Source organism: Triticum urartu, chromosome 5A (genome assembly GCF_056163025.1).
Source record: "Triticum urartu cultivar PI428250 chromosome 5A, HENAU_Tu73, whole genome shotgun sequence".
NCBI lineage: Eukaryota > Viridiplantae > Streptophyta > Magnoliopsida > Poales > Poaceae > Triticum > Triticum urartu.
Window position 1 is genome coordinate 470,255,755 of NC_141877.1, and position 26,597 is coordinate 470,282,351.

The 26,597-nt window shown below is 43.1% G+C and overlaps 2 protein-coding genes and 1 long non-coding RNA gene across 3 annotated transcripts; 2 read left to right on the top strand and 1 right to left on the bottom strand.

The window, feature by feature from the left end:
* The first annotated feature begins 3,013 nt into the window (after positions 1-3,013).
* On the top strand, positions 3,014-8,765 carry LOC125556282 (uncharacterized). The gene is made up of 3 exons (XR_007305048.2): positions 3,014-3,109; positions 3,252-3,760; positions 3,853-8,765. It is a non-coding gene; the product is annotated as an uncharacterized LOC125556282 (long non-coding RNA).
* A 7,506-nt stretch (positions 8,766-16,271) lies between these two features.
* On the top strand, positions 16,272-17,619 carry LOC125509832 (60 kDa jasmonate-induced protein). The gene is made up of 2 exons (XM_048674855.2): positions 16,272-16,424; positions 16,526-17,619. Exon 2 carries the CDS (start codon positions 16,534-16,536, stop codon positions 17,383-17,385), a length of 852 nt encoding a protein of 283 aa, XP_048530812.2. The 5' UTR covers positions 16,272-16,424; positions 16,526-16,533; the 3' UTR covers positions 17,386-17,619.
* Positions 17,620-18,757: 1,138 nt separating this feature from the next.
* Positions 18,758-19,998, bottom strand: LOC125509833 (60 kDa jasmonate-induced protein). Its single transcript, XM_048674857.2, has 2 exons — positions 19,681-19,998; positions 18,758-19,542 (listed from the first exon to the last, which is right to left on the bottom strand). The coding sequence occupies exons 1-2, from the start codon at positions 19,909-19,911 to the stop codon at positions 18,922-18,924; spliced, it is 852 nt and encodes a 283-aa protein (XP_048530814.2). The 5' UTR covers positions 19,912-19,998; the 3' UTR covers positions 18,758-18,921.
* Between the last annotated feature and the right edge of the window lie 6,599 nt (positions 19,999-26,597).

The following is a 26,597-nucleotide window of genomic DNA, read 5'->3' on the forward strand; positions in this document are numbered from 1 at the left end:
TGTGTGTGAGCTCTATCTACGGTTAACACGTGCTGAATAGCATTTTTTGCGAGGGGTTTTGTCTCGCTCGCAGGGACCAATAGCTCCTAATTGAAGCCGAGCGCACAGCGACAACCCAGTAACGTGCTTGTGGTCAGTCACCGCTGTGTAGTGGTTATCTTGGGTTTATTCATTTTGCGTTAGTTTTTATTTTATTTTCTAATTTTCAGAAATACAAGAAATTTTGTAAAATTTTTGGTGTAGAATAAGAAATATTTAATGTGCTTGAAAATTGTCAACGGTTACTTAAAAGTGTTCGAAATATATTTAAAAAGTTCACCATGCATTTAAAAAAGTTCACTAAAAAAATTCACTGTGTAATAAAAAATTGTCATTGTGTTTAAGAAAAACATTTGGCATGTATCAAAAATAATATTTGCCTAGTTTACAAAACGATCACCATATATTACAAACTCCAGAAAATTGAAAAATGTACATTAATTTGAAAAAAAGTGCATGAATTCACAAAAATCATGAATTTAAAGAGTCTAGTGATTTGAAAAAAGTTCTTGAATTCACAATAATTCTTGCATTTGAAAAACTTCAGGGATTTGAAAAAAGGTTTGCAAATTTGAAAAAAGAAACACAAATTTGAAAAAAAAATGTTCATGAATTTGAAAAAAAAGAGTAAAACTCATCCAGGCAAACCAAAAGAAAAACTTTCCAAAACCGCTTGAGGGAAAAACCTTCATGGCCGGCCCAGATTTAACGACCGTAGGGGGATGCGCGAGCGCTATCTATAGTTAACATATGTGCCCGCGGATTGCCCCCCCCCCCCACCCTCACGCCCGCGGACGGATGTGGTGTCTGATTTGGGGTTCAAGGTTGGAGATGCCGTGACACTACAAGGACAACAACATTTTTCAATAGCAATGCTTTCTGGAAGGGAGCGAAGCCCATGCATAGCCGTCACCGGACCCAACTACTGAAGGTAGATTCTAGGTTTTCATCCTGGAGACCAAGTGCGAGCATCTTCGAAAATGCCTCCAAGAAGGCAACGAGCAAAAAACGACACTAGTGCTAGGTATAACCAATTCGGGTCAGACCTAGGGTTTTTCACCATGGAGCTCGAGATCGACTTCCATCATGTGTTGTCGCCTTCACTTTTCTGTGATCCCAACAGCTACATGCATTCCGCTGTGACTGGCAATTTGATCCCTAGTGCACAACCATATCCACTGTGTCAAGCCGAAACTGGAGAGGGAGCAAGATCTTCATTATCACTGTTGATAGAATTATCAACCCATCCTGTAGCCTCCGCCACCGGATGCAGTTCATCACCAACAACACATTAGTAGTGGATCATAACGGCGAGGTAGCCTGATGGCTTGTTAGTTGAACTATGCAGATTAGGTGGGCAGAAGGAGCCCCTCCTAGTGCCTGGTGTGGCGCGCGGGGTCGCATTCAAAAAGAGCACATGGAAGCAACTACCAGTCACATGGATCGTAACCTCCTAGAGCGCCTGATGCCACACACCTAGATCACACATTGAATGGGCAAACATTCCAGCTTGGCTATGATCTATGATGGATGTGGTTGCCGCACCGTCCATAGATCTGACAATTTTTTTTAAAAAAAAATTTCAAAATTTTTTCTAATTTTTTTTCTTAATCTCGTGTCACTATGGTCAGCCACCTCATGGGAAGCCGCCATGCACTGTCTCGCCGCCAGAGCACAGTGGGAAAGGCCCCGCCGCCAGCACCACTGCATAGGCTTCACCCGACGATGACCTCCGATGGCGACGGGGCGAAAGAGTAGGCAATGAAGGCCGATGGTGGTGTAGATGAGGTCGCCACCAGCGCCACCTCACCGGCTACCAAGCATGACCACTACTAAAAAAAGGCCTGCTAGTGACGCACCTATTTTTGCCATTAATGGCGTACTATAGGTGCGCCACTATTATCACGCCATTAGTAATTTTTAGTAATGGCGCACCACGCCATTAATAATAATTTTTTTTAAAAAAAATTCAAAAAAATTTCCAATTTTTTTCTTAATCTCGTGTCACCTAAAAAAAGGCCTGTTAGTGACGCACCTATTTTTGCCATTAATGGCGCACTATAGGTGCGCCACTATTATCACGTCATTAGTAATTTTTAGTAATGGCGCACCACGTCATTACTAACAAATTTTTTAAAAAAAATCAAAATTTTTTCCAATTTTTTTTCTTAATCTCGTGTCACTATGGCTTAATTTCAAGTCAAATCATACTCCATGGTCAAACTTCCCGAAAGGTCACCAGCATCAGCTCACTTAACAAGCACTTGTTGATATATCTAGCATATCAATCCTATTAAACCTTGTTGATGTCTAGGACTTTGTTCATGTTCATGTTCATGAGTGTGATGAAATTTTGAAAAAATATTTCAAACTTCCGTTCATATTACATACCATATTTTAAATATTTTTTCAAAAAAAAATCGAAACTAATTTTTTCTGTTACTAGTGGCGCACCTACCAAATGGTGCGCCACTACTAAGTTTGATTTTTTTTCCATTTTTCCCCTCTAGATCTTAAAAGCCCCATATCTTTTATTCTGTTAGGTTTTGGGGGATTTTAAAAATCTTCAACGGGGTTCCCCCGGTTGAATTTGGATGTAACTTTTTGAGTAGATGATTTTTCATATAAAAAACTTTTTAATCCGAGTTCGTATGCGAAAGTTATGCCCATTTTACAAATTCCAGAGAGATTTGCAAATAAAGTCGAATTTCATATTTGTAAATTTTCCCAACAACTAGACCACATATCACATGAGAAACTTATTTTCTTTTATTTTTTTGACATCTCCATCATTTTCTTTATTTTTTTAAAAAACTGAAAAGGCGGTCAGGGGGTGCATTTGAAAGTTAGTAATGGCGCACCTTCACAAGTGAAGGTCATTACTATGTGTATGACTTGGTCAAACCTTGGTCAAAGTTAATAATAGCGCACTTTATATAGGAGCTGGCGATGCACGATCATGGATTGCTGGTCTGACGGCAGCGACAACGTTCAGACTTGACCATCGGCTCGACACTACACCATCGCCACTTCTGCCCCTGTCTCATCAACGACCTAGCAGAGTTTGAAGGTATTCCTCTCAAAGCTGCCGGTGTCCCACCCTGCTCAGCGTCTTCAGCCATCGTCATTGTGCAGATTAGACGATCTTGCTATTCCTCTCTCCTGCCAAGTTCTTATATCTCTCCTCCTGATTTATTGATTATTTATTCTAGATTAATAATCTCCATGGAGGATGGCGTTGCTAATTTGTTCTAATGAAGCTGGAGGACATCTCAGAAGGATTGTATTTCAGACACTTTCACTCTGAACCTCAATCCTGGAGGCCGAGCCTTCAGCTATTTGCTTGCAGCAGATTAGAAGCTTAATTTGCAAGATTGACATTTTTGGTACTAGCATAGTTACTTAATTACATTCTATTCATGCATTAGCTCTGTTGATTATATGCAAATATACAAATAGATTACGTCTGTCCATTTCTTGTGTTAAATTGCTCATTGAAGAATACCCTTTGATACTTTAGCAAGTTTTTGGAAGTTCAGTTTGTAGTACTTTTTATTGGTTATTTGATCAACTGCTCATGTACCCTAAAATATTTATCTGACGTGCCATTTTATTCGGGTCATTTCATGTTTCTGTATATTAAAAATTCTTGATATATACTTGTGATAGCTAGGCCATGGACAACAGTTAGGCTGTTCACGCCATTTGATGGACTAGCAAGGTTAGGTTGTTCTACATTGAAAGTCAATCTTCATCCATTTGTGGTGTCAGCTCTTGTTGCCTATGCTTAAAATTTGATGCAACAATTTGCAGGTTTTTGATGTTTGTGCTTTAGAGAAGTTCACTGAAGCTTGCAAGTTGTTTCGCAAGACTCTGACAACCTTTCTCGCCTTCTGATACTCTTCTAAAACACCAAGGTGAGAATGGTTGCAGGATTGAGTGATATTTTCATGCATTATTATCTTTCAACTTTTTTCTTGGGAAGTTCAGGCTCTTGCCTCACCAAGGTCGTACCTCTTGCACGCACATGACGACAAAAAGAATATCCAATACAACAAAGAGGGGTAAGCATTATGAAGAACAGCGGAAGAATGGTAAAGCTTCGTTGCAAGTGTTAGCCTCCTACAATGCTTAATATTCGATTGTTTTTCGGCTATTTCAGCTAATTACTCCCAAGGAACTGAAGCAAATATTTGAGGAGTTGTAATCACAAACACTCATATTATATAGGAGTAGATATTTTACTATTCAAATTATGGCATATATTTCTATGATTCCATTAAAAAAAATCCTATGATTCTATCTGGCGCGGCAACATGCGCCTTTATGTTCTAGTATATACTAGAACGAAGTGAGTATATGGTCTTAGGCCTTTTCACACACAAAAATTGGTCCCCATAAATGTTACCATAATTGGTAGAAATTTATGAGTATACGGCAGTAGGGAAATGTTGCTACGAAGGTATCACATTTTCATAGTTACTTCAGTGATAACCAAATTGACCATATGTAGTTTTTATTGTGGGGAATCATATGTAGTTGCAACTGAAAGTGCACTAAATTGTTTTTGACATCTATGACAACTTCATTTGTGTTTCTAACCACATGCTCTAGTGTAAACAGCACTGATTAAATTAAAGTGAAGCATGGATGGTTATTTCCCCTCTTATCGAAAAAAGGAAAAGCGGAGTGCCCAAGAAAAGCGGAGTACCATACCGTTTTCTTATTTCTTGAGTCCTTAGGAAAGCCGCACTATTAAGAGGGGATACATCATAAAAACATCTGGGAATCAACTTGTCCTCTCACATGGTCTGAAAAATCTCACAATGAAAAGCTTCTGTTCAGGCCGAAACTTCCGGGACAACCGGAACTTCCGGGGACCGGAAGATCCGGGAAGCTTCCGGGGCACCTAGAGAAACTGCTCTTTTGTGCAAACTCTCTGTGTATCCTGGAACCTTGCCAGACCCAGGCCGGAACTTCCGTCCTCCAGAACTTCCGTCCCCTGTTCTAACAGCTTCCGGGGTACTACAGAGTGGATGCAAACCCTCTGTGTAGCCCGGAACCTGGACAGAACTTGGCCGGAACTTCCGGGGTCTGGAACTTCCGTGTGTGGCCGGAACTTCTGGGATACGTAGAAGTCTGCCTCCAATGGCCAGATTCCATCCCCACCTATAAATAGTCTTCTTCTTCCTCATGAAGAACGGGATGACTCCATTTCTCACCTCCATATTCAGACCTCGGTTTCTTGGATATGTCCCTCCTTAGCCACCCAAAACTCTTGATCTTTTGTGAAGCAAAGGAGAAGTGCTCGATCTACACATTCACCAAAGCGAAAGTTGATTCGCCCTTGTTTTTGTGGTGCATCTTGTTACTCTTGGAGGTTGGAGACTCCTAGGCGGTAGGAGTGCTCCGTGGAGGAATCGACCATTGTGATTTCCCTCGAAAAGTTTGTGAGGGTTTGGAGACCACCCCAAGGTCTACCACTAGTGGTTGAGAAACGCCTTCGTGGTGTTGTATCAAAGGGAGAATAGGGTGAGACTTCGTGGCGTTGGTGTGCCTTCGTGGTAACATCCACCTCTCTAACGGTGATGTAGCTTCCTCCAAGGAAGTGAACATCGGCATACATCCTCGTCTCTCATAGTTGCGGTTATTCCTAACCCTAACTTCCTACTTGTGGTTACTTGTCTCTTAATCTTTACTTATATCATATTATGCTTGCTTACTCACATACTTGTGTTCTTGTTTACCTTGCTTAGCTCTTGGCATCATACTTGCAATTGTTAGGCTCATTTTCATATTCCTCATTATTGCCTAAAATTGCTAAGTAACAATTAAAATTTGTAATTGTACCTATTCATCCCCCCCCTCTAGGTCCATCTCGATCCTTTCAGCAACCAGCGGCGGAGACATGCCCCAGTAAGGGGCTGCCTGGGCGTGAGCCCATTTCCCTTTGCTCACTATAGCTACAGTGAACAAAGGCAGCCTGGGGCGCCCGGGGGCTCGGCAATATCCTAGCGCCGCCACTGGTTGTAACAACTATGAACATGTTGGAAAATATAAGTATATGAACTAACAAACCCTGTACTCGAGAAGCCTCTACCAAATTATTTGATCGATAAGCTTTAAAACACACTACTAATAGGTTTAGATATTTAATGGCACATAAAAACTTACTATAATACATTAGATGATATCATGTGTGTGACTGCGGGAAACTTGTTAAAATTAATGTATAATTGGTGCTACAAAAATAACTACAACTACTAAAAAAGCAAATGTACGTGTTCTTGATTGATATTTAAATGAACTAAAATGTATGAAGTATGTAACGAAATGGTGTGTAGGAAGAGAAAAGGTTTTGGACTGAAGTTATTGATATGCCATTTTCAAACAAAAAATGTGAAGCGTGAACTACATAAGTATAATCCAAGCATCCAGGATACATATCGTCCATGATAACACATACAAGTAAAATATAACTTATTGATGTGGCGTAGTTGCATTGTTTGACTAGGTAAGTAATATAAGATTATACAACCATTTGCTGATTAAGCATATTTTTTTATTTCGAGGTTCTCAATGCCCAACCCACCTAGATCCTTAGGCCTACACAAAATGTCCCATTTAGCAAGTCTGTACTTTTGCCATTGTAAAATTATTCTAGTTTCATTGGATAACTACTAAGCCAGAACATGGCAGCAACTTACCTGAATTATGATACAGACCGAGTCTGAAACCATATTTTGCATCCTTGTGATCATAGGTTAATTTATTTGGGAGGCTGGTCTTTAGGGATAGAGGCCTGGAGTCAACACTATAGTAATTTTTACTTGTACTACTCAACGTGAGGTCTCAAAATTAAATTCACCATTTAAACTTTCTACGCTAACAATTCACATGCCCGGGCTCAACAGATTGTCAAGCCCCAATCAGTAATTATAGTGAACGGACGTCCAACTCTTGCAGCGAGCCCCTCGCGTCGCCTCCCTTGCAGGCGACACGGGGGATCCAACCTCCGCCGCCGGAGACTCCTCCCGTGCCGGTCCTCCCCTCCGCCGCCACAGGTGGTCGGCGCCGGGCAAAGCCCGTGTGTGCGACACGGTGGCGGAAGGCCTCTCCCCTCTCCCCGGATCCATGGGTGGCGCGGGCGCCCATATCTGCGAAGGTGCGGCCTCCACTTCAGCCCACGGCGGCGCCTGTGGTCGTGCTGGTGGGAATCGGCCAGCTGCACAGGGGGGGGGGGGGGGGGTGGCCGGGGCGGCGACCCCATGGCTGGTGGCAGCGCGCCCGTTGGTCCGGCCGGTTCCGGCCCGTCCCGGATCTAGTGACTACCGGACGGCGCGGGGGTGGCGGCGGCCCGGCGTGGCCGGTGATCTAGATGCGGTGGTGTCGGCGGCTCTTCGCTGGTCAGCCGGAGTTCCACGTGTACCATCATCTCCGACTATTTTTGATCCGGTTCGTGCTAGCTCCGGTCCAGGGAGACTGTCGTCATCTCCCGGTGCTGGCTGCATGGATCTGGCGGCGGCGGCTGGATCCTTTTGGTCTAGTCTCCGACAGAGAAGGCAATGATCCGTGCACAAGAAGCTGGATGGAGTTCTTCGAACAGATCTGGGTGAAAACCTGCTCTTGGCTATATGCCAAAGCCGACGGTGGCGGCGCCCTACGGTGTCGTTCCCTTCTTGAAGGCATCATCGTGGAGAAGTTCTAGAGTACTATCTGCTACCTCCGGGGAAAACCCTAGATCGATAGATCAGAAGATGGCGACATGCTTGTGTCGTTTCCCCCTTAGGGGCGTCATTCTTGGAGGTGTACACGGGCTTGAGGGACCAGTGGACGACGTCTTTGGTGGAGCGGTGCTTCATCATACACATTGATGGTGACAGATCTCGATGGCATGGCGCCCTGGAGATTAGGCGTCTGATGTGTGATGATGGACTCGCGCAGGAGGGTGACGCTGTCTGGCGTCGTGGTGGTGTCGACACAGCTAGATCGGGCAAGGTAGATGCAGCAGTACAACTCTGAAGATGGATTGGTGGCAGGTGGCGGCGGCGGCTTCTGAGTGTGCGCCGGACCGGTGGGTGCCCCATACCCGGTAGGCGTCCTAGTTGGGGCCTCAGGCCTTAGATTTTAGGTTTGACTACGAGGTCCGTTTGCTATTAGGCTCAGACTATCAACATCTCGTCATTAACTGGATAGGAGTAGCGATAGATGTTGCCTAGACGGTGGCATCAGTTTTACTGTTGTATTACTTTGTAAGGTCTTTTGTGCATAATTAATAAAGTGGCTGCATACATTGTCTAGATGCAGAGGCTGGGGGTCTTTCTCCTTTTAAAAAAATCAGTAATTATAGTACACATGTGTTGTTGCTTGTCAAAATTGAAAGCCATGTGCTTTCTATAGTAACTTGGAGAATGGGATCAATAACATTTTTTCATGGAGCAATTGGATGGAAGACAAGAAATTATTGGAGATACATGGATATCGTGGCAGGTACTCTGATGTCGGGTTCCTTTAATGCAAGTTGTCACGATCACCAGCAATTTTTCAGTCAATTGGACAAAATATTGCCGTTCAATAAGAAAGCAATTGGACAAAGTATTGAGTTGTGTGACTCATGGACTATGCTTGTGAGTGAAAAAGTTTAGGCGCATCTATGTATGTAAGAACAAGCCAATTATAGTATCCCATGTGTTGGTGCTGGTCAAAAATCCGATCAATGTGCCCTTGTACTTCAACATTAACTTGGAGAATGTGATTGATAACAGTTTTTCATGGAACAATTGAATCGAAGGGAAGCAATTATTGGAGATGCATGCATATCAGGGAAGGTACTCGCGTGTCGGGTGGCTTTCATGCGAGTTGTCACGGTCACAAATAATTCTTCAGTCAATTAGACACAATATTGCGCTTAATAAGAAAAGAATTGTGCAAAATATTGAATCGTGTGACTCATGGTCATGGACTATGATTCCGAGTGAAAGTTTAGGCATATCTATCTAAGTATGAGCAAGCCAATCAGAGCAGCCATTGTTACCTCATAGGTTCAGCGCCATTCTAAAATTGTTCAAGTTTCCCTTGGATATCTTCGGATTCAAACAGATTACTCCCTCTGTCCGGAATTACTTGTCGCGAAAATGGATAAAATTGAATGTATTTAGAACTAAAATATGTCTAAATACATTTATTCCTTTGACAGGTATTTCCGGACGGAGGGAGTAGTAGCTATTCTGAAGTCTGATTCGAACTGATTTTGTAACCATAGTTTGCATCCTCGTGAGCATGTGCTAATTTATTTGGGCACTCTGCTGGGCTTTAGGGGATGGTGGCCATGACTCAACACTAAACAATTTTTTACTTGTACTCCCTCCGTTTCTAAATATAAGTTTTCTTTAATATTTCAATAAAAACTACATACGGATGTATATATATATTTTAGAGTGTATATGCATTCACTATGCTCTGTATGTAGTTCGCATTGAAATCTCTAAAATACTTATATTTGGGAAGCGGGTAGTTCTCAATGTGAGGTCTCAAAATTAATTCCATTATGTGAACTCTTCAGACTTCCTCGCTCCACGGTTACGATCCACATGCATTTTCTCAACAGATTATCCATTCCTGGTCAGCAATCATAGTACTTCCTCCGTCCGGTCCATAGGACATGTGCATGCTCCCTCATGTGTTATATGTCATCAAAAGCATATCATTGAATTTACCTATAGATGAAGTTTCTAAATATATCAATTTTTTCCACATATAATACATATTTATATTTGTTTTTTAAAAACTTTCGATCTATTCATCTTCAATTGTGGCAGTACAACGAATACTAGAAATGATAAAAATTACATCCAGATCCCTAGACCATCCAGCGACGACTACAAGCACTTAAGCAGGACGAAGGCACGCCGCTATCATCGCCCCTTCCTAGTCGGAGCCGGGAAAAACTTGTTATAGTAGATAGACCACAATAGCAATCGCTGCCAATGAATAATAGCGTAGATCGGGAGGATCCAACCTGAAGACACATGAATGTAGATGAACAACAAACAAATCCGAGCAAATTAACCAAAGACAAATCTGCCGGAGACACACCTTCACACGCCCACCAATGATGCTAGACCATCACCGAGATAGGGGCTAGGCGGGGAGAATCTTATTTCGTCTTCAAAAAGCCACCACCATCTCATCTTCCTGAGCAGGATACAAACCCTAGCAAAACTCAAAAAACATATCTAAAAACGGGACCCTCCTTCCGGCAAGGGCCAGGATCCACTGCGCCTCCATGGCATTGAGGCCACCAGAGAAGAGACAAACCAGCAACGACACCGGCGGGAGGCAGAAAAACCCTAGCCTTTTTTGGACTAAGATTTATATTTGGTTGGTCAAATTGCCGACCTAGAGCACACGCACGTCCTATACATGTGGATGGAGGTAGTACCCATATGTTGTTGCTGATTAAAAATGAAATCATTATGCTCTTTGTACATCAACAGTAACTTGAAGAATGTGATTGGCAACATTTTGTCATGGAACCATTGGATGGAAGGCAAGAAATTATTGGAGATGCATGCATATCCGGGCAGGTGTCGGGCACCTGTCATGCAATTAAGTTGTCAACAGCAATAATTCTGTCCATCCAGCTGTAATGACATGGCACCGGTGGCCGTACGTCGGGGGCGTCCTACTACGACTTTCTCAGCGGAGCTTGAAGCTTTTCACCTAGTGTGTGTACGTGTTGCCTTGCATCCATGGCGTATACTTAAGTTGGACTAAATATTGATTCGTGTGATTCATGGACTATTCTTCTGAAAGATTTTTTTAAAAGGAGGTTAAACCCTCGGTCTCTGCATCAAGCGATGCATGCAGCCATCTTTATTAATTATTTCATAAAGGTCCCACAAAAACATATATCAAATCACCCGAAAACACCACTTACACCTACAAATTCGATAATGAGGAGTGCTCTCACTCCCCATACCTAAAACCGGCGTTGTTGCCGATCCATCCACATAACGTATCAGGACTAATAGCCGGTGCAGCAGACCTAAAGCGTACACCACATGCACACGTTTTAGAAGCCGCTATCTTCATCGGACCACTAACCCATCTTCAGGAGAGAGATCTGCATCATCCTTGCCAGTCCGTACATCCGTTAACGCGACTATGGCACCCAACGGCGCCACCGCCTTGTGCTCGTCCGTCCAAACGCGAAGACTCCGGAAGATCTGTCGTGCGTAGCACCTGCCAACCAGGCATGACTCAGCGTAGCACCTGTCGGCCAGGCATGACTTGACAGCTCCACCAAAGCTTCGTGAAAGATGGAGCCGCTCCACCTCCTGCCTCTGTCTTCCAGCGCTGCTCCACAAACAACGCTCCAAGGAGATAAACGGCACCGCAGTACCGCCATCTTCCGATCTGACAGACCAGATCCTAGGGTTTTCCCCGAAGCAGTGCCCATCACCAGCAACCGCCAAGGACCCACACAGTGCCCACCACCACTCAGCCCTCAAGGCGACGCCTTCAGGAAGGTCACAACGTCAAGGACGCTGCCGCCGCCCACCGGAGTTAGGGTTTTCACCCGAGAGGCAGGGAAGGGGAAACGAAGGAGCAGACATAGACCGACTTCTCCAAGAAGGAAAGCGGAACCCTTGAGCGTCATCGTCGGCGCGGCCGCCCCTGGCCGACCAAGGGGTTTCCCTCAATCTGGATATCCTCCATCCGCTTCACCCGCGGCCAGGGTCCCGGCAACCACACCGGCACCGTCAGGAACCCGCAGGAGAGAAGCCCACCGACCAGGGCCGGATGACAGCAGCCAGATCTGGCGCCGCCGGCCGCCAGAGCAGTCATGCCAGGCCATGGTCCACCCAAGATCCGTCGGTCATCCGATCGGACCACCGGCACAACGCCAGTCCCGCCTCTCGCCGGCACGGAGGGGCCTCGCCTTCTGAAAGAAAGTTTAGGCATATCTTTCTACTAAGTATGAACAAGCTACTGACAGTAGCATGCTAGCATTATTATCTCGAGATAGTTAGCGCCATTTGACAATTGTTCTAGTTTTCATTGGACATCTCTAAAGTCGAACCAGCACTTTATGAGCCTAAAATCATATTTTGCATCTACTTTGTTTGGGGTTTTAGCCAGGATTTAGGGACAGAGTCTGGCTTAACACTACAATATTTTCTCACTTGTGGTCTCAACAATTGATTGTATAGATGTTGTGTCAATTAATTTGGATCGAAGGGAGTATGTAAATTTTCTGGACTACCTTGCCCCGGGGTTACAGTCCACATGCCCATGCTGAGTGGATTATCTAGGCTTGATCAACATTCGTGGTAGTATTGCCTATTGTGTTACTCTAGGTAAAAAAATGCAATGAATGTCTTCTCTGTACTTCAAGATTTTCACCATGGTGGCTACTGATATGTCCTACACGGCCGTTGATCATGTCACACGACCATCTCAAACGGCTTTCACGCAAGGAACAAATATACTTGACGGAGTAGTAATCCTACATGAGACCATTCACGAGATACACCAAAAACATGAGTGGTGTAGTTTTAAATATGGACTTTAAAAAGGCCTATGATCAGGTCAAATGGTCATTTCTTCAACTGGCCCTGAGGATGAAAGGATTCTCTGATAAATGGCACAAGTGAATCCAAATTTTCTGTCACTAGAGGTAGTGTAACTATCTGGGTCAATGATGATGTAGGTCATTACTTTTAGACAAAAAAGGAATACGCCAGGGTGACTCCATCTCTCCAATGTTATTTAACATTACTATTGGCTATTTTGATTAATCATGCCAAGCAGGACGGTCAGATTGCAGGAGTAGTGCCACACCTTGTGGATGATGGCCTCTCTACTCTGCAATATGTCGATGATATTTTGTTTATGGAACATGATCGGACAAGGCTCGAAACTTGAAACTGGTCCTTAAAATTAACTTCTATAAAAGTGAAGTCTTATGCTTTGGAGAAGCCAGTGAGACGGTGGCCGATTACACTCACTTGTTTGGTTGTGCACAAGGCCAATTCCCAATTAAATATTTGGGAATACCGATTGATTATCGACGTCTCACAAATGCGGAGTGGAAACATATAGAGGAGCGCTTAGAGAAATGAGTGAGTAGTTGGGAAGGCAAGTTGCTCTCTGTTGGAGGACGGCTAGTCTTGATCAATTTAGTCCTCACAAATACGATTTCTCTATATGCTTTCTTTTTTTTAAATCCCAAAAGGGCCTTGCAAAGGCTGGATTATTTTAGATAGAGATTCTTTTGGCAAGGAACAGTGAAAACAAAAAGTACATAATGGTCAGATGGAGTATGGTTTGTAGACCGAAAGACCAAGGTGGCCTTGGCATCCATGACCTGCAGGTCAAGAATGATGCCTCACTTAGTAAAAGGTTGTTCAAACTACTTACTAAGGATTGCGTTTGGCAAACCCTTTGCGCAACAAGTATCTAGGCTAAAAGGTTTTGTTTCAGGCCTATTAAAAACCTGGTGACTCGCACTTTTGGGCTGGTCTAATAGCGGTAAAGAAGCATATTTTCTATTTTTGATCCTTCAAGATAAATGACGGGTCGGATATTCTTTTTTGGGAGGACAACTGACTAGCAATGCCAGCCTCTGAGAATAATATCCAGCTTTGTACCGCATTGTTCCCGCTAAGAATGATACTCTTGCACATGTCCTGATTTCATCTCCGTTGGGTATTTCTTTCAGGTAAGATTTGATCGGCCCCCATCTTATGTCATGGCAAAATCTTTTATCCAGATTGGATTCAATTAACCTGACATAAGGACATGATGCGTTTTGCTAGAACCTCACTACATATAGGTTATTCACAGTTGACTCTATATACGGTGCGCTCACGCATTCAGAGGTCCCATGGATAATAACAAGAAAATTTGGAAGTTGAAGATTCCACTAAAAGTTCAAATTTTCATGTGGCATCTTTGGAGGAGAGGTGTGCTAACCAAAGACCACCTCGTCCGTCGCAATTGGCAAGGACATAAGAAGTGTAGTTTTTATACTCACAACGAGACAATCAACAAACACTTCTTTTTCCAGTGCAAGGTTGCGTGTATTACATGGTTAATCATCCAAAAAGCATTCAATTTATATCCGCCCACAAGTGTTGCCAATATTTTTTTCATTGGTTGGACGGTATTCCAAGTAGGTTTATAACGTTATTAAGGGTGAAAGTGTATGCCTTATTATGGTCGCTTTAGCTATGTGGAAATGACTTTGTTTTTAATAACATGAACATTTTTTGTTTGCAGGATATTTTCCATGTTACACACTCACTTCTTATGTGGTTTACACTATAACGAATGGAGTACCAACCGATGTTCGCTGTTCAGGGTGATGTGTATGCAGTTGGAGCGGGTGGCCAAGGAGTTTTTTACACAATATCGGTGGCAACATAATCTCTGGATTGGTCCATCACCTTCTTTGACATAGGCATAGTGTCGGTCCTATATGACTACTATTGCCGATATGTCGGTTTCTCGTTTATTTTTATTTTTATTGTTGTCAATCTTTTGGTGTTTTGTTGTGTACATCTTCGTTATGCTTAGGCCGGGCGTTCCTCCTCATGCTTTGTATCCACTTGACGCTACATTTTAAGTTAATAAAAGCGTCCTTTGTCGGAAAAAACTCATCAGTAGTAACTAATAGGAGAATAAATGGTCGATGCTATTCTATCAACCTGGTTGTAGTGGGAGTATCATATGAAGTATCATGCATGCTAACTATGCAATTTAGATGAGGTGGCATACAGTTAAATGAAGAAAGAGAGAATTGAATATTATGATATGATATTGTATCATATTAAATGATGTGATGTGCCATGCATGACAATAAATAATGTCATACATGATAGGACGGGAACGTATGGCTCTCGGGTGTAATTACACCTGAATTTCAAAAACAAAATTGTAATTTGTAAGAAAGTCAAAAAACCTGAAACTTTTTGCTAATAAAGTAGATTTATTGTTGCACTCATATAAAAACTTTCGCTAAGAAATGACTTTCATGTTGTCGTGGATGTAAAAAAACAAATTTGTTGCAATATACAGCGTTCACGCTATTGTAAGAGAATATTTGTCATTTTTGTCAGAATTTTATCAAAGAATATTTCGTTGCAGAATATTTTTGTATGGCAGAAGTGACAGCTCATGTTTGTTGGTAAAAAGTTCTGGAACGTTTTGATTTTTTGTAAAAAAAATTAAAAATAAAATATGTAACCAGGTGTTGTTACCACCATGTTCCAAATGGTATTTTCCATACATGATACCAACCTATGATACTACTCCCTTCGTCCATGAATAAATGTACATATAAAAAAATTAGGACAGATATAGAGTGGAGTGAAAAATGTATTAGAAAGGTGCAAACCACCATCTCTACCCTCTTTAATTATCCCACCCCCACTGAGCCAAGTGCATGTAGAAAATAAGAAGACCATATGTTCAATGTTATTAGTCATGATTACCGTGTGATGAGAGAAACATTTTTTTAATTTAAAGTGCATTCGGAAGATAGAAGTACACTCTCTTGTGGATAAATTTTAAATGGCAAATGTATACTTATTTGTGGATGGAGGAAGTATATAATATAAAGGTAGTATCATATGGAGAATGGATGTTTGGAGGCCAGGCTCCATGGAACCCGGAATTTTTGAAGAAAACAAAATTCATACTTTCCTATTTCAAAAAAATATGCAAGTATGCAAGGATGAAATGTATATATGTCTAAAAATTCAGGATGAAATATATTGAAATGCGACCTGTACAAAAAGACAAATTCATGGCCTGGAAGGATAAATAGTATCATGTGTTAAAATGCGTCACACAACACTCATTTCAACGTATTTCATTGTGAAAATTTACACATATATGCATTATGCCACCATGTATATCTATTATTTTTAGAATTTTCTGAAACATAGAAAATATGAAATTTGATGAATTTTAAAATTTTCAAAACCGAGCTCCATGGAGCACGGCCTCCAAAGGTAATATTCGGCATCATACGGATGATACTCGTCGTGCAAGGTTTGAATGGAAGGCAAGCAATTACTATTTGAAATGCATGCACATCCGGCCGGGTGTTGGTGCCTGTCATGCAATTAAGTAGTCACCAGCACTAATTAATTCAGTCCCATCCATCTGCAGTGAGACGTACGTACGTGGAGGTCGACCTGCGACGAACTCTTTTGTCATGGGAGCTTGAAGCTAATAAGCTTGGTTACCTAGTGTGCGTACCCGTTGCCATGCATCCACGACGCGTACTTAAGCACGCACACCCCCACTTGCTATTTCGTGCACTCAACACCGTAACGGCCAGCGATCGCAACACTGGTTATGTTATGTACCAGGTTCTTCACTTGATAAATTTAATTACACCAGTGTCATTTCATCACATAATGGTTTGATGAAACTAGCTGCATGCATATTTACCTTTCAGTTTGAACTGCAGGCTCAGCCATGGCTCAAGAAGTAGTGACGTTCAACGTCTTGTCGGACTCGTACGCGACGTTCATCTCGACTCTACGTAGCAAGTTGCCCAGCCCTAATGCAGACACGGTGGGCGAGAAGAAGGGGAAACAGCGGCCTGTGCTCGCCAAGCAGACCGGCGCCGACAAGCCGCCGCCGAGATGGATCCACGTCGTGCTGAAAGGCAAGGGCGGCGCGGCGCCCAAGGTGGCCATCCGCAGCGACAACGTCTACATCTTCGCCTTCACCAACGCCGGTGGGAAATGGTTCAAGCTCACCAAGGGCAAAACGAGTGTCCTTCCGGACGCCACGCCGCTGGGCTTTGACGGCCACTACACCACACTCGTCGGCGGCGCCACCAACCTGTCCACCTTGAAGCTTGGCAAGTACACCACATCGGAAGCAGCCGGCACCCTCTGGAACCACAATAACAAGTCCTACGTCAACGCCGACCTCAAGAAGGCCGTGGCGACCCTCTGCGTGGTCCTCTCCGAGGCAGCTAGGTTGACCCCCGTGTACGATGCCGTGATCACAGGTTGGGACGAGCCGGCCGGAGTCTCCATCGCCGGTACGATCGTCAAGAACTTCATCACCAACTGGGGCGACCTCTCCAAGGCCCTGCTAGGATGGAAGCGCGACGCTTACAAGAACGATGCCAAGTGGTTCAAGAACTTGGCGAGCGCCGGGATTAGCACCGGGGAAGAAGCCCTGGCGGTGGTCGAGCTTCTGCTCAACAACCCACCGGCGCTGAGCCTCTTGTCCTGGCTCAAGCACCTCTGGGGACTGCTGGTGAATGGTCAAGAAGACCCAGCAAAGAGTTCAGCCATCGTTACCCCTCTTTAGTCACAACACAACGATCGTCCAAGAATAAAAGTGTTTGCTGTTTTCAAGCAAAACAATCCGTGCAGGCATCATGCATGCATGTAACAAGACGGCAAATAAGTTCTAAGTTATGCACAATATTCTATCCACATATTCTCTCTCATAACTATACTACCAAGTTTTAAGTTATGTACACTATTCTATCTACGTATTCTCTCATATCTATACTACAAAGGGCTGCAACTTTTTATTTCATTTACTTGTATTGTTGTTGCAATCAAGGGTTCCAAGGACACTTCATACTTTTATGTCTAACTTTAAAATTTTACCAACAAAAAGTGGGTTATATGTCACAAAAACTATATCACCGGATGCACATTTCAAAGAACATCCCGATCATATATTTTTATGACATATAATCCATATTTTACTGGTCAAAATTATAAGTAAAAGTTTGACACAAAAAACAAAGTGGCTTTGTATATAAAAATAGAGGGAGTATTTGTTGTTAATGGTACTACACCAATTTCTCCTATGGGTACCAAAACTAGCAAACAGTATATCTTTTTCAGATTTGCATAATGTAGGTTCTTTTCATGGATTGAGGTTTCTTATTTACTTTGTGTAGGGGGGGAGAGAGAGAGAGAGACACGCGCGCGCGGGGGGGACTCAGCCAAGGTAGCACATGTCTACAAGCACCACTCGCACACACAGAAACCGTCGAGAGAGTACCAAAGGGGACATGAACCCTGACACAACAATGTAGACAACCGCAACAATAAAAATTACAACTTGGGATCCAGAGAATTGTTGCGCTTAAGGGCATCTCCAATACTGACCCGCATCATGGCCAGACGGTTGCGGACAGTTTGAGGGTCGGCGTTGGAGATGCCTTAACTACCGCATCGCCCGCCACTGACCTCCTTCGTTGCCAAAGCGCCTGCCAAAAATGGTAAAGCTGAAAAAAATTAGAATATTTTCATACGTACGAGTAATGACCAAGTACTAAACATACAGATTGTATTATACGGACTCTCTTCCCCCACTTATCTCTCCACCTGATTTTCACTATTGGCTCCAGTTCCCGGTAACTTCCAACCAAATATTAACACATCATCTCCTAACTTAATTTTGGTATGCATTAGTCCGTAGATGTAACATCTGTAATCACTCCCTCCGTTCACTATTATAAAGTGTTCTAACTTTTTTGAAAATCAAATGTATACATACAATGTTTTAATGTGTTTGTTCACCCATTTCAGTCCAGCTCATATGAAAATATCGAAAGCATCTTACAATAGTGAACGGGGGAGTAATCGATTAGTAGTTCAACCCACGCGCTTTTTTTTCTGAGAAAAAAGGAGGGTTATTGGCTGTCCTTTGCATCATCATATACAGTGTAGACAACCACTTTTATTAAAGACAAAAAAGTATCCAGTAGCTAAATAGTCTTACATAAAAGTAAAAGAAAGAAGATTACGTGACTCAAATCAAACAACACTTATTTGTGGTCCTTCCCAATAATAATGAGCAGCGCTAACGGGTGATGGGCATGCACTACCATGGGTAGTCTGACCATGAGATTGACACTTCAATTACAGCGCCACCAGCGCCCATGACACGTTCCATATGCTGACCATCGGTCGCGGGATGAAACGCGACAGCACCTCTCACGGTCTCATCGCCGGAGTCGCGACGCAGGTCCAGCTCAACCGTGAGCGGCATGTGCAATGGCACCGCAAGGACATGCCTCGCCAACGGAACCAGCTCCCCGGATCCCACCCGCATGTTGTTGCCATTGCCGTGCTCGTTGCAGAAGAGCATGCAGCCGGCGTTGAACAGCTTGCTGCGCGCTACGATCCTCCCCAGAACGCCAGCGGGGCCTTCTCCATCCAAGCAAGCGAGCTTCACAGTGACGCGGCCTTCGACGCCGTTGCTCAGGACGGCGTAGGTCACGTCGGCGGGGCCGTAGCGAGTGCTAACTGTTTCGACTATGGCCCTGTTGTAGTTGGAGAAGCTGCCACCGACGGTGTCGCAGAGTAGCCTCCCGGTGTCCTCCTCCTCGTCCTTATCTTGCTGCGAGGGGGATTCTTGGCTGTTGTCGTGGAGCTGGAGGTTGAAGACGACAGGCCCGTATGCGGAGGTGGCCACTGATGGACCAGTTAGCACGATGTTCCCCTGCAGTTTTAGTTTACAGAATCAACTTTCAACTGTAAATATCTTGATTGTGCTCTTCTAACAAAGTAGCAAGAAAGATGGCCTGGGAAAATTGTTGATTCCTAACCCGATACCAAAAGAGCAGAGCAGAATTGGAACCTGGCTGTCGCAGGCCTGCGGGCAACCGGGCTCGTCAGGCCGGCTCCGGCTGTAGATGACGTCGCTGCAGCAGTTGCCGCCGTGGAAGGAGATGATGCCGCACGGCGGTGGCCTGCGCCCTCCAGCGGCGGCGGGGACGCGCACGGCAAACACCTCCGCCATGTCGCGGCCGTTCTTGGGTAGGTCGGCGTAGGAGAGCAGCTGCTCGTCCGTCGGGGCGTCGTCCGCCATAGGTGTGGCCTCGTCGCCGGCCGGCCACCAAGACCCGAGTCTGATATGGAGGCTTTGTCGCTCCAGCACGTTACTAATTAACGATGGTCATCTCTTCTCATCCAGATATAAAACGTTCTTCTCTTCGCGGGCCCCACCAAAGGGGCAGTTCATCAACTCTTTTTTTTTTCCAAAAGCCACCTCATCCAAATTACTTACTTCTTTTTCTTTTTGAGCTTAAATTACCTGCACCTACACCTGTGCATCAGGCTGGTCATAGTGGGAGTAACATAGATAGTAAGAGCAATTACACTAGTATATTTCTAGTGAGTTGCATGAGAGAGAAGGGAAGCGAACGGTAGATTAACAGTCGGCTATAGCACGGGCTCCAAAAAATATTGTTAGAATGGAACGTGGGTCATGTATTAATAAAGTAGTACTCTTAGCAAATATGTACTATACGTGTTGACTCTTAAGTCAGACTATATGTGACGTGGCAGCTTCATATAGCCGGTAATTGTCTATACTATTAACCATGCTCTAGCATAGATGCCACATAAACGAAAAAGCTGATGTGGGAAATAATTAATGAGATAGACAAATAAAGTAAGATAATATATTACCATCACATAGCGTTTCCCAACACAAAATGACTACCGGCCCGCGCGCCGTTGGTTCTTGGCCGGGTACTCTTTTATGTCCGGTCGTTATCGTTCGTGTTGCGGCGTTTTGTTACTCTGCCGTGTGGCTTTATCTATAAAGTCGGACTTATGCCTTTTCTTTAAAAACAATGACTCTACAAATTAATAAATGAAGATGTTTATGTATCACACCTACGACAATACCTACTATGAGCATGGTTAATAGTACAGCCAACTGATGGCTATATGAGATTGCCATGTCATCTATAGCCAATCTTGTAGTCACCAAGTACAATAGTAAGATATAAATATGTACTACTTCATAATTAATAAATGGACCACCTCTCGCTCTCACATAGTGCCTAGGAGCGCGTGCTTTACCTGGCTCTTATTCTGTAGTCGGCTCCTCTTCTCTCCCTTCCATGTCAGAAGAATAATAATATTTTAACCCTTACAGTTTGCTTACATAAGCTTATTGTACTTGCTCTAACATACCACTATTGATTGTTACTAGTCTAAATTACTCCCCACTATTGACTAGCCTCATGTAAGGAGGAGATTCATATTAAATTTACCTGTGGGCTAGCATAGTTTTTGATGAAAACTGAGTTTTAAAAAAAGTGTTACTCTAGTCTCGAACACAAATGCACCCATGTGAACAAGAACGAAAAACCAGGGACATCTGGTGTACTTGATCGACAAATTTTCGAATTATTTTAATTCTATTAAATATTGTTCTTTGTGTTTTATTGTTCATGTGAGTGTATTTGAGGTCGATTGCAAAAAATTCATGTTCATTTGTTTCTTACGAATGTAGCCCAGATTTTATTTTGAAATATGAACCGTAGAACATGATTTTCGACTCTTCATGTTTCCGTCTAACTGTCCATATATTCATGCTTGGTCCTTTGATGGTTTTGATAATATTCTTTGAGCAATAATTCAACAGAGGATATGGTTCTGCTCTGACCGAATTCCATAGGATCCGCCGGAGACAAACCTTCACACACCCTTCGACAACGCTAGAAGCATCATCGGGATGGGTCTAGCTGGAATCTTAATCCATCTACAAGTAGTCGCCGTCGCCTCGTCTTCCTGAACAAGACACAAACCATACCAAAACTTAAAAAAAAACACATAAAAATGAAGCTATCCCGCTGGGAAGGACCAAAATCTACTGCGCCTTCATGACCCTAAGGCCATGGGCGAAATTTTTTGTTTGATTGAGCCATCATGTAATCTTGTTTGCCAGATGATTGTTTTGAGCTTGGTTCTTCTTTATTTTACCTTTTTAGGGGCTTTCTTTTACCTTTTTGTAAGACTATTTAGCTACTGGAAACTTTTTAAAAATAAAAATAGTTGCGTACATCTATGTGGGCACATTAGTAGAAAACATGGCATCAGTCCCACTTTCAGAGGGCCTTTAGTCCTGGTTCTGCAACCAGGACTAAACGATCGGGACTAATGCCCACAACTTTTAACCCCGGTTGTATTACGAACCGGGACTAAAGAAGCTCCACGTGGCCGCTGTGGGGCACTCAGGCAAGAGGACCTTTAGTCCCGGTTTGTAACATCGACCGAGACTAAAAAGGCAGACACGCGTCAGCAACTACAGGCCCTGGGCTTTTTGTTTTTTTTAAGGAGGGGTTTTCATATTATGGTTTCCCCTTTTATTTTTGTATTTACCCTTCAATTATTTTAAATTTAGGGTTTAATTTTTATTTAATGTCTTCCATTCAACTCGACGCTAGTTACTACATATAGCAATGAAAGAACCATTACATAAGATCGTCATGAACATATATAGAGAGAAGTGACCTCTCTTTCTCTGTACTTGGTCGAACAACAAGTTTTCGTATATCTATCCGACGCTACTACATATATCTATACTCCTATATGGTATACCAATAGCAAGTTATATAGATCTTTCTAATCAGACGGCTCAAATTTAATGGCTTGTGTTACAGGTCTATGTGGCTGTATATGAACCGTTGGATATGTCAATCTGACGGCATGCATTGCAGGGATTCGCTGCCCCTTTCCCTATGCTGCCAGCCTGCAACTGTCAGTTGTAGTAGTAGTTTCCAGAATGTACACGTGATTCTCCCTCCTTTCTTTGTAGCATGTCACTGTTGAGAAATTTCCAGCACTCACGTGATACATGCTGCAATAGAGTATAGTAGGACTAGGAGTACTAGCACTAGCAAGCACGCATCATGATGAGAGAGAGAAAGCATTTGATGGTGCAGCCTGGGTATAGGCGCATGAGCCGAAACCAATTGTTTTATAAGTCTCGGTATAAATGCAAACAAAGTAAAAATGTAATATTCCCTCCGTTCGGAAAAACTTATCCCTCAAATGGATTTATCTAGCATCAAGTTAGTGCTAGATACATCCGTTTAAGGAACAAGTTTGGGACAAGTTTTTTCGGGCGGAGGGAGTATATGTTACAGCTAATAGCTTTTACTTTCCTTTATAAATTTGTTTGACAAATATCATTACCATTGTTTTTCTTACCAATAAATTATGTGAAATTTCATATCAACAAAACAGACATAACTAATATTTATATTATTATTTTATTTATAACGATAAATAACTTGGAAATAGCACTCTTTCCATTGCTCAATCTAATACGTATTAAAATTTATTAGGACAAATGTTTAAGGATGAAGTGGGTATGCTTTTTCTCATGGTATTCTAAATTGTATAAATTTAGTATTACACAGAAGCATGATTAAATTGTTTATAATTTAATAATTAATGATTAATTAGCTGATGAGTTGTGTGACTCCACCTATGGTAGTTCAAACTATGACGGTACTATTCAAAATAACCCATATTTTTTTGCATGTATCTGTGTTAATATATAACTATCTCTACACGTGCATGGCACGTGCGATTTACTAGTACAATATAACATCTCTTAATATCCCTAACATCTTCCAAAATCGCATTGCAATTCCCGATTGTATTTTCCGTCTTCGGGTATGACGTGCTCAACAAAGAATCCCGCCAATTCCTCTTGAATTGCTCTTATGCGATCATTTGGTAGGAGTTCGTTTCGCTTCTCCCAGATCTAATTTAAAGAAGGGGGTCAATATACATATATAAAAAAGGGGTAATAAAATAAAATTATGAATATTGTTTACGTACTTCAAATTGTCGTGAAGATCTGCCCCGCTCAGATGTCAAGTGGCGAATAAACTCGCAAACGTAGTATCCACATAAATTATCTCCGGGTGCCTGCCACAAACACTTTACGAGAATAGAGTTTAATCAAAATGATAATCAAGCATGTAATGGTATTGAAACTAGAATCAATAAAAGATGCCCGAAACTAGCTAGTACTACTTACTTTGGGGTGTTTAAATTGCAGCTCTTTTTTCTCTAGACCCGGTACCTTGCTGGTAAACTTTTTTCAAACCTTGCCCAACAAAGAAAATGATTACTTAATACCAGAAAATGGACGAAAGTTGCCGATATGGTGCGATAATGATTGAACCTACTTTTGGAATGACTTATTAGGGAGTAATATCCTTCTAAAGGTCACTCCAATCTCCTTAGGTCGCGACAAGTGATATACTGCATGCGCTTCACTTGTCGCGACCTGTTAGTTTTTCTATTTTTTCGTAGATTCATTTATTTTAAAATGTTTTATCTCATAAACCATGCGTCCAAATCTTAAACCGTTTTCACCGTTTTTGAATTCCTTGCGTCGAGATCTTCAAAAATTAGATCTCATGTTGATAGATTTTGACAAACTTTTTTTTCATGAAAAAAGAGACAAAAAGTCCGAATCGAGAGCATGTTTTTCCCTTTTCGAAAGTCGTTTCTGAGAGGCACGGCTGTGCCTCTCGCGGAAGCAAAATCATACATCTGGCAGAAGCAAAATCATGCCTCTCACAGAAGGGGAAAAAAAAGAGAAAACACGTTTTTTCGCGTAAAATTTTTGTTGATTTTTCTTGAAAAGTTAAGAAAGGCCGGTGAAAAACCGAAAAGCCTAAAACCCGGAAAAACCCATCTAAAAAGCCAAAACAAACGCATGCGGAAAAAAATCCGGAGGAAGCGCCCACCCAAATGATCGTTGCGAGGCTCCCGAAGGAGCGCTCCTCAATTAGTTGCTCTCCAAAAACATGTCAATTGCATTGCACCGAACAAATTGTGGTCATCTAAATTTTACACCCAAATCATTGTGGTTTCTTGGTATTTGTTTTAAAAAGGCTCAACATGGCACCCGCCAGGTTCGGGTGCGGGTAATGGCCGCCCAAACCCATACCCGTCTCATTATTTTTTGCCCATACCCGTACCCGTACCCGCACCTCGTGTTTCAAATTGTTCCCATACCCGTACCCGGTCGGGCGTAGGTAATACCCGTGGGTTAAAATACCCATCTCTATCACCTTACCCGATTCACATTTCATCATGTATTTTTCAATATCTACACATATGTACCCAACTTTTCAGCATGTATACTTCAACATTTCAGTACATATATACCACATTTTAGCATTTGAGCACATATAGATGATGATTTGTTGCGTGATGGAATAAAAAGAATTATATTAATTTTTAGAAATGGATAGCAATAAGTACGAAATAGATGGCACTAAACAATGTCCACTCATATACATGGGTGTTTAGCCTTTACGTGAACTTTTAGATAAACATTCACAGCTATTTTTTTCAATTACAGGACAAACAAGACAAACCCAATTTTCTCTAATTTTCTTTTATTGAAGGTACTTTTGCATCCCCTACTTCGAAATAATCAACCTAAGGAGACTATATAATACGATCAACAAAACTGTGAGTTCACAAAATAAGATTAACGCATTTAAACAAGATCATGCACATGCATAAGGGGAGAGGATTTTGGGTCGAGGTTAGCGGTTGCGTTATACAATGGCTAGGTTCATTTAGTGAATGACACATGGAGCCTACCGTTAGAAGAAATTAGTATATGGGTATGCGGGTACGCGGGTGCGTGGGTATGGGTATTGCATTCCCATACTCATACCCGGCTTACCCGATGGGTACAAATTTTTTCCATTTATAAACCCATGGGTATTTATTTGTCCCAAACCCTTACCCTAATAGGGCTTTTACCCGCCGGGTTCGCGGGTTGCGGGTACCCATTGCCATGTTGAAAAAAGGCCCATACTTGTCAACGCGCAACGTGGTCATGAACATGGTATACATACACGGGCACCTCTAACATGGTTCATCAAATCACCCCCAAATGTCTGGATCGTATAGTCCGAACATTTTTCATCGACGCCGGTCTGTCTGGACGTGTTCATGTTCGAAATCAAATTTGGGGGAGGCTTGCAGGCACGTAGACCTTCGACACCCTCAACCCATCCAAAAACCCCTCTTCATCCTCTCCCGACGCGTCTGCTTGCTCTTCACGCCGCATTCATACCGACACATAGCGCGGCGGGACAACAAGACGGCTTCGTACCGCATTCATGTCGGCTTCCCGGCCGTTCACCTACCCAGCATTAAAACTGACACGGTGAACGCGAAGAAAACTCCGGGCACCCGCATTAAAGTTGTCGCTCCGCTTGCCTAGGCACTTGCTATTTGAAGTTGGTCGGCCACGCCACAAACCCTACCCCTCTGAGCCTCATCTCCCTCCATTCGAGTCGTTAGCGCACCACCCTACCTCTTTGAGCCCCATCCTCCTAGGTCGACTGCCGTCACAATGGTCGATACTATTGTGAGTGGTGGAAGAGCATATCGCCGACACGCCGCCACAAAGTCGCCCCGAGGTGCACGCATAAACCCGATGCACGGCCCACATTTTGCCAGGACAACCTCTGAGCTCTCCAGGAGAAAGCTTGGAGGAGGATGCCACGGAGATGGAGGAGGTGGAGGAGGAGGAGGATGTGCCTGAGTCGGTGCAACAACTGCATGTAGTCGGGTTCACCCTGTTGTAGGCGAAGGAGCACCACAACAGGGTCATGGCGGAGGCGGAACACGAGGAGCAGGCGCCACCGGTCTCCGTGTTTTAGTTGCTGTAGGAGGAGTAGCAGTACAATTTGCAGCTCCTCAAGGAGCACT